This window comes from Rattus norvegicus, chromosome 3, assembly GCF_036323735.1.
Source record: "Rattus norvegicus strain BN/NHsdMcwi chromosome 3, GRCr8, whole genome shotgun sequence".
Taxonomy (NCBI): domain Eukaryota; kingdom Metazoa; phylum Chordata; class Mammalia; order Rodentia; family Muridae; genus Rattus; species Rattus norvegicus.
Genome location: NC_086021.1, coordinates 84,590,203 through 84,602,924, shown reverse-complemented (window position 1 = coordinate 84,602,924; position 12,722 = coordinate 84,590,203). Strand labels below are relative to the sequence as shown.

The 12,722-nt window shown below is 37.4% G+C and overlaps 1 protein-coding gene across 3 annotated transcripts in view; it reads right to left on the bottom strand.

Moving 5' to 3' along the window:
• Itga4 (integrin subunit alpha 4) overlaps positions 1–12,722 on the bottom strand; it is a 76,790-nt gene that overhangs the window by 43,352 nt on the left and 20,716 nt on the right. For all 3 annotated transcript variants that reach the window (XM_017591706.3, NM_001107737.1, XM_017591705.3), the window contains 10 exon segments: positions 11,917–11,984; positions 10,565–10,694; positions 9,069–9,154; positions 8,308–8,370; positions 8,081–8,218; positions 4,497–4,608; positions 2,671–2,765; positions 1,403–1,493; positions 847–892; positions 330–484 (listed from right to left, as the gene is read on the bottom strand). In XM_017591706.3, coding sequence (XP_017447195.1) covers positions 330–484; positions 847–892; positions 1,403–1,493; positions 2,671–2,765; positions 4,497–4,608; positions 8,081–8,218; positions 8,308–8,370; positions 9,069–9,154; positions 10,565–10,694; positions 11,917–11,984 — 984 coding nt within the window.

Genomic DNA, 12,722 nt, shown 5'->3' with positions numbered 1-12,722 from the left:
GCAAAGCAGGAGCTGTGGTGCCCTCTTTGGATTCTGAAGGTTTCACAGGTTAAGCACAGAGGATTCACCTTAAATTAATTCAGCAAGTGATGACCCTAGCTGTGCCTCTTGAAATACACACTAAGCCTCCTTTGTGCCTCATACACTGGTTAGAACAACTTGAGAACAAAAACAGACAGACAAGAAGTACACACAAAAGATTATTCTATTCTGCCCTAAAGAAATGTCAAATGCTCATGATAATGGACAATGAGGGCACACAATTGACTCCTGGATTAAAGAATGAGTGTATGCTCAAGTGTGGCATTAGTTCTGTGGGGTGTGCTTACCGATGTAGCCTGGGACCTCTTTGCCCTTATATGAGAAACACAGTTTAAGATCCACGCACACAGACAGAAGTCCATTTTCAGTACAGTCAAATTTTGTTCTATTTACTGACTCAGGATGGCTTAAAGATGCTTCAACAATCACTACAGGCCGTGTCCTAAGAAGGCAATATGATTATTAGTATCAGATGTAGAATAATCTTACCTTAAAGACAGTAATTACATTTGTTCCCAACAAACAAGCAGTGTCATCAAAACGCTTACTTCGTACATATGTGCTTGATTATATTTTGTGTACAGATTAAGAGAAATTTTCACTTAAACATATAAAACCATTAGTTTTATCTGATGATCTGTTTAATTATATCTATGCAAAGTGAGAAAAAATATTCCAAAGTTTAATAATAAAACTTCAGGATACCAAAAGGAGCCCCACCAAAGCCATTGCTTTTAAAACCTGCTGCCTACTCTCTACATTTAGGCCCAACTGTCGTTATGGAGTGAAATACATCAACCTCACCTTAGCAACACTGCAGAATCAGACTGAAATGCACCAACCGCTACATCTGCAGAATGAAAAAAAGAAAAGAAAGAAAGAAAAAAAGCAACAGGGTAGATTAACGATCACTATTAGTTAAAGAGAATTACCTTGCAGCTACAAATGCTGAACTGCAAATCACGTTTCAACAGTATCAAACCAACCTTTACAGAAATGTCATCAGGAGAGGCAAGCTAGCATCCTCAGATCCATTTCAACATTTGTCTGACTCTATTCACTCAGAAGTAGCAGCAGCAATGTTTTTACAAGAAAGCAAAGAGGCTGCATGCTAGGCTGCCAAACAAAATGTAAGGCTCCGAGCTGAAGCATTGCTCCAGAAGGCTCCTTTCACGTCCTTCAAAACGGATTTCTCCTTGCTTTTCATCACATTTGATTGAATTCCTAGCTACTCCTTTTTTCCTCAAGAACACAATTACGAGTAACCTGAAATCCTTCATATTGGCTCTCCGTGTGCACACTAAAGCAGCCCACAAAAGGGCTTCCACCCGCCAGTCCTGAAAGTGACATATCTACTCACCAACATATCCATTGTTGTCTGCATCAATTTGTCCTGAGATAGACTGTCCAAACATCCTTAGTGACTGGCTGATTTGACGTCCTTCGATTCTCTGGGGAAAATAAAGAGGGTGTGTGTGTGTGTGTGTGTGTGTGTGTGTGTGTGTGTGTGTGTGTGTGTGTGCGTGCGCGCGTGCACGCGTGTATTCGTATGATTTTGATGGGAAAGTTATTGAGTATCTAATTATTTCCAAGCTCTTAGCTTAGGTCTTCTCAGGCTTACCTTAGCCCATTGACTAAGAAAATGCATTCTAGATAAATAAAACACTTTAAGATAGGTAAAGTTTCCCACCTTTAAAAACACCTGAAATCTATTTTGTTACTAAAACTTTATGCTGTGAAAAAGGCAATATTTTACAGGATAATTTTTAGGGTTTCCAAAACAATTACTTATTCCATGTCTTTGAAATTTTTTCAAGTTCTGTATTTACTTCCATGACCAACATTAATAAATAAATAGAGTTTGGAAAACAAGTGTTTATTACTACTTATCATGTTTTAGTATTCGGATATCTGATGAAAACCTACTGGTTTTGACAGACGGCCCTTCCCATTTAAGAACAGTCCATCCCTCAGTCTGCTCCTTCTTTTTAATTTCATGTTCACACACTGAATTAGAAATACGTTGGCGCTATTCATAGCAAGAGAAACATCGGTATCTTTGACTTGACGTATACCTAACTTTTACATTAAATTTAGAAGGTCATCTGCCCACTCTTACTTTCAGCAATATAATGTTAGCTAGTAAATCTTTGGAAAAATCTTTTCTTCTCAGAATGTAGGTCTTTTTCTATACTGAAATGCCCTGAGTTGTCAGGATATAGAACTGAAATGAGAGTCTTGTCGCAAAATTATATTAAGATGGTATTAGTTTAACTACTATACATGGAAAGAAACGAGGTCTTAGGAACGCATTTCGCTCCCTGTGCTAGCTCTGTAAAGCATAAAGCTTTATCTGTAAGGAAGAACAATTGATATCTAAGTGGGCAAACTTGGAAAAGAATAGCCATTGCCTTGAGAACATAGATATGTTGTCACACATAAAGACAAGAATGTGAATGGATTGGAACACTAATGGAAATCCGAGAGTTAAAATAAGACCACTTACCAATATTATACAGTGAAATAAAAATGGTAAGTATTTCAGAGAGAAAACAAGTCCACATTACCAGTCGAAAAACGAGGGTACTTAATCACCAGTACCCTGTGGAAGACTGAATAGTATCTTACCTGTGAGTATGTAGAGGAGATGCCATCTACTCGGCCATTGTAAATGTAGACAGCGCCTCGCAAGTCATCTTCTTGTGGTGCGCCAATAGCAATATCTGTTGGATTTAAATAGTGGACATGGTAGACACTCTCGATGCAAAGAATGAACTTGGAAAACTAGCTTTTGTGATTCTGAAAGCATGTGACACAATGTAAAAACTCCTTCTTATAAGGAAACCCAACCACTCTTCCAGAATAAATTACTCACTTCATAGTCTTCAGGATTATGCCCTAATAGTCCGTGCAAGGAAAATAACAGAGTGGGTGGCTTTGCAGCACATTCTCATAATAGTGAAGCATACAGGGGCTGCAGACGAACCTCAGGACACCCGCCTCAACTCTGTTGCTGTACCCCACTACTCTGTAAATCCCCAGTATTTAATCTATGTGTCTCGTTTCCCCATTTATGGAAAGAGAACACGCAGAGACAAACATGCTCAGTATGAAAGGATGCAACATGTCAACTGCATGTAACGGCATCTGGCATGTTATAACAGGAGATTGTATGACGAGAAGAACCTTGATTTTGAAAGTCTAGACGTTTTTATTACTTTAAAATGGATTCTAAGTCAATTCTTCCAGTGGTGGTAATTAGAGATCACACACATACAAAATAGAATTTCAGAAAATGCCTTGTTTTGTAAAATAATGATAGAATGAATTTATTGTGATTAATGTTGAATTTATGACACTGGGGTGGAAAACATGCTGACTCATCGCATTGCCTAAGTGATGTAAATACATGTGACACGAATGAGGAAAAATTACATTCCATAGCTACAAGAACACGTCATGTTATACCGCATGACTCTATGGGGGCATATTAATGCACTTAATAACGTACAACATTTTTAATTATTTTAACTGATATCTAAAGAATAGAAAGCGTATTTTCATGAAAATTGTCTGAATTTTTTCACAACCACGATGGTAATTTTTGCCTCTTATTTAATACAAACCATATTTTCATTACCAATGACAGTATCAAGAAGATGCAATTCCGAGTCATGAAAACATGAACACTTACTTCCTGAATTGTAGGAAGCTGTTGCACTCTGGGAAATGGTACACTCTCCCTTCACACACATCTATCCTATGTGTGCAGTTTCATGGGATCAATTAACTCCCAATAATAGGCTAAGGAGGTACAGGTAGAGAGGAAGCAAGCCTGATGTCCAGGGTAGAATGCACGGTTAAGACAGTGCCATTCATTTAATCATATAAATGTTTCAGGATCAGTTGGTGGATAGCCAATCCTTTGATTCTCACGGCTGTTTCTCACCAACGCTGTGACTCTCACTGGGGTCTTTCCAGATCCTATAGCAATGCAGCTCCAGACAGTGTTCCTGGCATAGAAGTGATCACCAGAGCATGCTCCCCCTTCGACACCTGACTCAGTTGGGTTTTGTCAGTTTCTGAACTATACTGGTAGTTAAATACCATGGTCCAATGATATAGACCCCTCATGCTTTCTCTCCAATATCAAGATCTTTTTAAAAGAGAGAAAAGATGGATATCAAAAGTTGATAGGCATCATTTTATGAGAAAAGAATGATGCTACTTATAATCAATGACACCTTTAGAATCAATAAAATGCTTTGAATATCCCACTCTAATTAACCTGTTAAAGATCAATAACTGACATAAGATTATCTAAATCTCAGTGGCATATCATTCTTGTCCCCCTTTCAACAAAAAGGCTAACAGCTCAAAACTATGATCACATTTGCTTCCTTGAACTATTTTAAGCGTGGAAATTAAGTACCAAGTCAGAGATTTTTAATTACCTTCAAAGCCATCATTGTCAATGTCGCCAAGATTTGCCATGGATTCCCCAAACCTGGCAGCATATTTGTCACTTCCGACGAGCACTCTTTCCATTTCAACCATCACAGCTCCCTAGACAGGAATAGAAAGAAAGGTGCCATTACAAAACTGCCCGGCAACCGGACACGTGATTTACTGCTATAATTGGATATGGATTTTTCTAATGCGTCAAACCACAGACAGAGCTTCAGTACACACATCCCAGTTCAATTCAATAAATATTTATTAAGTCAACATATATAATAGCATGATTAGAGCTCAGAGGACATGGAAAATGGTCGAACTCATGATCCCTAGCTTTGAAAATCCAATAAATCATTTTGATAATTCAATTTAACAAACACTTATTGAGCTCTTGCTAAAGACAATGCACTGGACAGAGCGAACCAGTGAAAGCAGCCAAGGAGGAATGAGTATGTGTATATATATATATATATATATATATATATATATATATATATCACCGTTTCCTCCAGAACCACAGATACAAGATGGGCTTTATACAAGCATGGACATGACCTACAAATACAAATGGCTTTGCACTAATGAGAAGAAAGGAAAATAATTCTAACTGAAGCAAGGAAGGACTTCCAATAAGGGGCAGGAAGGAAAGATGATCTGAGAGAGATGTCACTCAGAGGTATGCAAGGTGGCTACTGCAAGGAAGGTGTGGTGGCGATGTACAGAAAAAAAAATGTTGAGCAAAATAGCTACATGTGTAAGTTAGACATATATGTTAATATCTGCCACATATTTATTAATTAATAAACATATAATGAACACGATAACAAAAGGCAAACTGTTGTCTTACAGTATACAGCAATTGGATTAAAAGGGGGAATTTACTCTTTCTGAAGGAAACCATAAGAAGCCAGGGGAGGTCTCTGAGATAACAGGTAACATGACTCAAGTGGCCTTTTGGAAACATCCAAACAGCAATGCACTGGTCGACCCTCATCTTGGAAATCAAAAGTGAGCAGTTATTATATATGTGATGAGCTGTCTAATTATGCTGTGATAATGAGCTCTGATAATTCCAATCCAACATTTGAAAAACAAATTCCATGTAGTGCTCACAGGTCTTATCCTCTTCTCAGGTAAATCTACTCTTCATTCCACAAACACACATTCAATGCTTTGCCAAGTCACCTTCACCTTTTCTTTATAACAGAAAATCCCTATTTTTTTCTCTCTGTCTCAAATACTATTTCTTCCTTGAAATACTTTTGGTCCAAAGTAAGGAATGTCTACTTTGAAAGTACTTATCACCTGCCATTTACCATGTTGCATTCCAGTGACTCCTCCATGACTGGCATCTCACCAAATCCTAAAATTCAGGAGTCACGATTGGGATTGTTTTCAGCTTTTTTGAAGGGCCATTTTCATTCTAAATGAATTGAAAATTTAAATTTATCTCTATAGCTGCAATCACTACCATTTACATGGCATGGAATTACATCCAAGGAGCGAAGGATAAAATGGGCGGGCTCCTCAGGAAATAATTCAAAGGAAGAGATGGGGCTTCAGTGAAGACACACAATGCTTAAACCTCAAGACAATGCTGATTTAGAAGAGTTCTAGGAGTAAGTGGTAATTGCTCCTGTTCAAGTATCCTACAGTCATCAAGAATGGCAGCTAAGTGCTCACTGGGGACCCCTGAGAGCGATTTAATAGATTAGGTCAAAACCCGAGTCCTTCGAGTAACCTTCTTTCTTTCAGTTCATTGACAATAATTCTGAAGTGTCTGCCTGTCTAGGACTTGTATGGGCCATGAAACAACAAGGGTAAATGAAACAGATGAGTCCTCTCCCATGTTAGCAGAGGTTCTGGCAGATGAGGAAAAGGAAATGTTAGGCTGCTTCATGGCTAGTGCCATTTCAGAGAGTTTAGAAATGGATAAAATGCAAGGAGAAGAAGAGAAATCCACACTGTGGGATTTTTTTTTTTATTAACTTGAGTATTTCTTATATACATTTCAAGTGTTATTCCCTTTCCCGGTTTCTGGGCAAACATCCCCCTCCCCCCTCCCCTTCCTTATGGGTGTTCCCCTCCCAACCCTCCCCCCATTGCCGCCCTCCCCCCATAGACTAGTTCACTGGGGCTTCAGTCTTAGCAGGACCCAGGGCTTCCCCTTCCACTGGTGCTCTTAAAGTGAAAACCAGTTGCTGAGCTGGTCTCAGTATTCAAGAGCAGTGCTTCTGGGTAATCCGAGGGAAGGGAAGCCTGGTGAGCAGACCCATCCTTTGCTTTCTCGGCATTCCCTTTATCTGTTTGCATATTTGGATGGCCTGAGATTTCAGCAGGAAAATGTTCCTTTACTTTAACAATGATTTTTAGTTACACTCTTTCTTTTAAACATTTCCTCATTAAGAGAAATGTACCAGGTATTTGCCACAAGGGAGAAATGAGAGATACTTGCTGACTAAGGGCAAGTGAGTAGAAAGAAGGCCATCTGCGAAGGGGAGGTGTGGAATGAGGTACAATGTTGTTCGCATGCAGCCATTAATGAGATCTGAGAGATCCCTACCCAGAGGACAATATGTTTTAGTTTAAAGAGAGTCTAGGGAGCCTCTGCATGTGTAACCCTCTAGTCTAGATTCAGAACTTTAAGACTCCCACCCTTCTAAGACTGGAAGCCCTTTCTTTTGCATCGTATAGAGTTCAGCATGACATTGGAAATGAACACTTATTAAATTCTCTGAAAAGTTCGAGTAAGCAGGGTTACAAGTGCACTTGGCTAAACCTCTACTAGAAGACGTTGTGTCCTAGGAAATAAACCTGTTTTCTTAAAAGCCCACTCTCATTTTCAAACTAAAGGACGAAATACTTCTCACGACTTAAAACTGAATGATACTCAGTAACTATCTGACTAAACAATGCAGCCACTTCAGAATAAATGATGCCAACCTCAGATTATTTTAGAATCTAATCCAAATGGAGTGTGTAATAATATTTCATCAACACACCTTATTTGTTTGCAAGTCAAGACGTTGAAAACATTGAATGCTTCATCTCTTCCTAATAGCAGACATTTTGTAACTTGCTGAATTATATAAGGACAATAGTTATTGAGTTATACAAACATCCATTTTGAAGTATCTGCAAAAACCATTCTCCAAATTGTATTTGTGTGGAAATGAAACTAAAGGGAATTTTAATTACTGCTCACGAAAGCTGTGCACGCGGATTCCCTTCACCCTCCATCTGTCTCCCTCTCAGAGCACCAGTACAGCAGTAGAATTCTACTTTGGTCCATCAAAGAAGCTTAAGACTTTATCTTTGACCTGACTAAACTTCTCGGTGCATAAAGAGTGCTTATGAGTGAGTCTCATGATCCAAACTGGATCTCAGGAACATGCAGTAGAAAGAGAGGCCTGAACTCCAATGACCTCCACATATGGACCATGGCATGGATAAGCATGCAAGCGCATGCACCATGCACGTGTGTACATGAACACACTGGCTCAGAACTCTGAAACGAGAGCAGTTTCAATCTGAATTATAATTCACGAATGGCTTCCTGTTTGGGGACCATCGGACATACCATGCCAGAGTTGATGTACACGAACACTCTTCCTTCCTCCCTGATGGTGCTCTGCATAGGCGCTCCAACAAGGAGATCTGAGAAGCCATCTGCATTGAGGTCCACCGCACAGACAGAAGCTCCAAAGTAAGAGCCAAGCTGTTCCAAAGCAAAGCACATGCGCAGTGAGAACACGTGGCGCTGCTCACAGAAGCCCTCAGCAACCCCATAGGCAGAAACGTATTTACCTTTTTACCTTTCATTTCATATACGATGGTCAGTTCGCTTTCATCAATGCTGAATATATATGCCTAAAATTGGGGGAAGAATTCAAAGACATTTACTTTCTTATCAAACTCAACCTATTTTTTAATCAAAATATCAATCTCTACAAGATGTAACTTGACAAACATAAAATATCAAGTGTTTAATAAAATTGTTACCACTATAAACTTTAAGAGTGATATATAATATTAATATTTATATTGATATGCCTGACTTGAAACACTATTGTCTCAGGAACCAACTTTTGGATCCCATAGAAAAGAAAAGGAAAAAGGTGTATCAAAAAAAATTGAGTGCCCAATACTTGTGTAGCAAAGTAGAAAAATCCAGAGCTAGAATTACTTTATTCTATTCTTTCTAGTCTTACCATGAAGCATTACCTGTCTCAACTCCCGCTTATTAAATAATAACCAGTACATTTATTCTCTGGGCATCTATAATTATGCCTTATTATTTATTATCATATTATATTATCTATAAGTTGTTATCTATATATTATCAATTTACTCATAGCAAAGCCTCATTTAATTTATATGAGTCCCCTTAAAGTTTTCCAGTAAATTTCTTTGAGAGCTATAAATAAATCTTGGGCAGATTCAACTGATGCAATATATCGCTCATCATTGTCATCTTATATGTTACAGTGTCCCTTCAACATGTGACTCATGTAATCTATTCAAGGCTTTGTGAAGAAACACAAAGAGGGTAAAAAGGAACGTCTTACTTTTCCTATCTGTTCGTGTTGAGGGGCTCCTCCCACGACTTCGGTAGTATGTGGATTTCGGAAATGACCAGCTCCTACTGAGTAGCCTTCATAAAAGGAGAGAAACATATGACGCTCATCGTTCACAGCAGTTATATGCTTTTCTAACTCTGCATGGAGGTAACCAAAACTATCCAAAATAACTACTTTAAGGAGAACCTCAAAAACGTTTATATTAACTTAAAACGGTCATTTAAGCAATTTAAACACACACACACACATATATATGTATATATATATATATATATTTTAATTCACAAACTCTCAATCTTGACACTTGACCTGTTATTCCCTGTGCAGTATGATTAGCAATGGTCTTCCAGGATTGCAGTTGCAACATCTGAGTACACAAAACTCTGGAGCTTTCAAACGACAATCTTTACACCTTTCATGCAATCTTTCTATTTCGCTGACTTTACATAAAGATATAACTTTACACGATGAGACATAAAGTTGGCTACATTTCCTATAATACTTCAAGCTCAATCACATAAGGAAATGCCTTATGAGTTCTGTTGGAATGATAATAATATATTACTTGTTTTATTAGTGCCCTTTCTGAGCACAAAATGTTCGCATTTAAAGCACATATGGGTCAAATAAGCCTATGCTTTGTTCAAAAATAAAAAAAAAACAAACAAATGAAAAATCTACAAAACATATGTGCTTTACTGTAAAGGAAACAACATTACAAAATTTGTATTTTGTAGAAATATAGGTGACAAATATGATATTCTTGACTTGGGAAATGACAACAATGAGGAGGAGGCAGAAAAGGACAATAAAAATTGTTAAACTCTGAGAAACAATTCAAGATAATCTTGTAAACAAAGCTTCTACAAGGAAAAAGCCAAAATGATAATTTTTAGAAATTTGTCATAATGCTCTCCATCAGCTGGGAGGTTCCTTTAGGATCCATTGGTCTTCATTTGCTAGTCTAAGAAATAATGCACATACATTCAAAGACATGTGTTTAAATGAATGAATTAATACAGAGTTAGCCTAAAAACTTCCGAGCCAGGAGAGGTGTCACAGACTTTTAATTCTAGCACTCATGTGTCAGAGGCCAACTAGGGCTATATCATGAGATTCTGTCTTAGAAAACAGAAAAGAAAGAGTAGAGGAGGAGAGGGAGAGGGAGAGGGAGAGGGAGAGGGAGAGGGAGAGGGAGATAAAAGAAATAAAGGAAGGAGAGGAGAAAAATAAAAGGAATTGGTTGTGGAGGGGTGAGGGTGGGGGCTTCCTGAGATAGAGTAAGCATTTAACAGTTCCTACATAAGGACACAGGGATGACAACTGTAGTTACTTACACCAGCATAAATACAGTTAATGAAATGCTATTGGCTTTATGCTTAATTGAGACAGTCTTTAATATATACCTAATTGTTACTGCCCAATAGATGTGTATATAATTTCTAAGGCACAGATAATTTAAGTTGGTCAACATTTTACAGTACCTAAGTAGCTTCCAAATTTTACTTGATTCTGTCTGTCTACAAATGCCTTGTATTTGTTCGTAGTTATGTTGTAGACAAAGACGGAGCCGGTCCAGTACGATGATCCCGGGGCCCCCATCACAATCAAATCCTGCAAAAGAAACCATCATTTGAAAGTTAAACCTTACCGCACCAAATCCCTTGCAAATATACAACATTCTAAGCAAATAACCAGGAAATGCATTTTATACTAAAGCTCAAAAATGGGAACATTTTATTAATTTAAAACCATATGTTAAATAGTCAAAAAAGTTAAGAATAGAATTTTAGAGAACAAGCTCTGGAACTTTATCCACATTGACCAGTGGGTTTCAACTATCAAACGTAGGGCTATTAGACACTAGAATAGGCTTTGGGGACCAAGGCGAGGTGGGCCAGTGAAAGACAATCATCTGTGTGGAATTCATTAGGGTTCATTACCAGGATAATCATGTGTTACCAGAGAGTAAAGGGGGCTTAATTGATTTTAATTTGCAAAAATCACTGAATAGTGTCCCTAACAATTTCTGCTCAGATAATAAAAAGGCTAGTGAAATTTAGGGCATATTTTATCTTAACTAGGAAGGAAGAAAGGAGGGAAGGAGCAAGCTCTTGCCTCTGTTGCATAACAACTCATAGCAATCAAACCCAATTGACATATAGTATATTCTCTAAGTAACTCTGAACTTTCAGTGTCGTCAATTCAATAGAGACTAAAGAAAGAATTGTTATGACATGTTAATATGTGGGAGTAAACCCAAAATGATACGGTCTTGAAAAAATTTATGAGATTTTAATGGGTTTCTGAGAAAACATGCAACATTTATTATTATTGTTATTATTAATTATTATGTAAACTGAGGACAAGATATAATTGAGTTTTATGTAGTAAGAAGAGTTTGGAATTCTCTCTGGTTTTCAAGAGTATTAGAAGTTTAAACCTCACTACCATCACAATTTAATGTAAAAAGGACTCATGTATCTTCTTCACTTGCAACTAGTAATTTAAAACAACCTACTTGGATGGATGTGTTCATCTTTGAAATTAGCAAAAAGAAAATAACTAGCTACTTTAGATTTCCACTAAATCCTCAGTAGAGGAGATAATCTTGAGTGTGGATTTTAATTGATCCTGTATAGTATTGGTCATTTAGAATTTTACAATTTACAAAATTACAATTTTCTATAATTACATGTAAAACAATCGTATAAACATGGTAATAATAGTCTACAGCTTAAGATTACTTAAGTGTTACTCAGTAAGTCTAGAGAAACCCCAGAATTAAGCTTCTGCACACATACCACAATCACTGGAGCTAATATTAAGCTGTTACCTGTGTGTAAAAACTAGATATTCCAGCTTGACACGATGCAAAATTTTCTCCAAATTTTCTCACAAAATCTAAAACAGAAATTCAGTATTGGTTTAGATAAATTGGAACTATATACCTTGAGACAGAGTTTGGCTGTAAAGCCCAGGCTGGACTTGAATTTAAATCCATCTGACTCAGTCTTTTAATTGTTCAGGTTTAATTTTTATGATAATGACCATTCACCATAGTTTTATTTTTCTCAGAAGGCTTCACAAACATGACTCTTAAGATCTATATCTTACGATCTCCTTTTGAAAATAATAGTAGTTGTCATTATTTAAGACCATTCAGGTCTCCTGTATTAACCTTCAAATTATCATCATGAATCATAATTAAAGGTATTTCTCTCTCTGTTTTATCTTCATGGGAAGGATTTGCAACATATATCAAAAGTTAAAATGAATCAGTGAGTGGAAGGACAAGACCTAGAATTTGCACAACTTAATATCCTCTCTCTTCATGGTGACTTTTTATCTGTGTGTGGTCAAAACAATGGCAATCTACATCCTTGGCAAAACCCCACAATAAGCTGTCACATTGCATGTAACCCTCATCCTGTATATTCCGTTGCTAGATTCATTCTCTGACAAAACCAGAACTCAGTGTTGTATGATAGATATGTATGTGCATATACACACACCACCCACAAGCCCTTTACTTGCAGACTCCTGAAAGGACCATGGAGTTGTGTGGAGTTTCTATTTTCTCTATCTTGAGAGGCTTCTGTAGAGTCTCTCATGATGCTGCTGCAGTAATTTGCACTCATA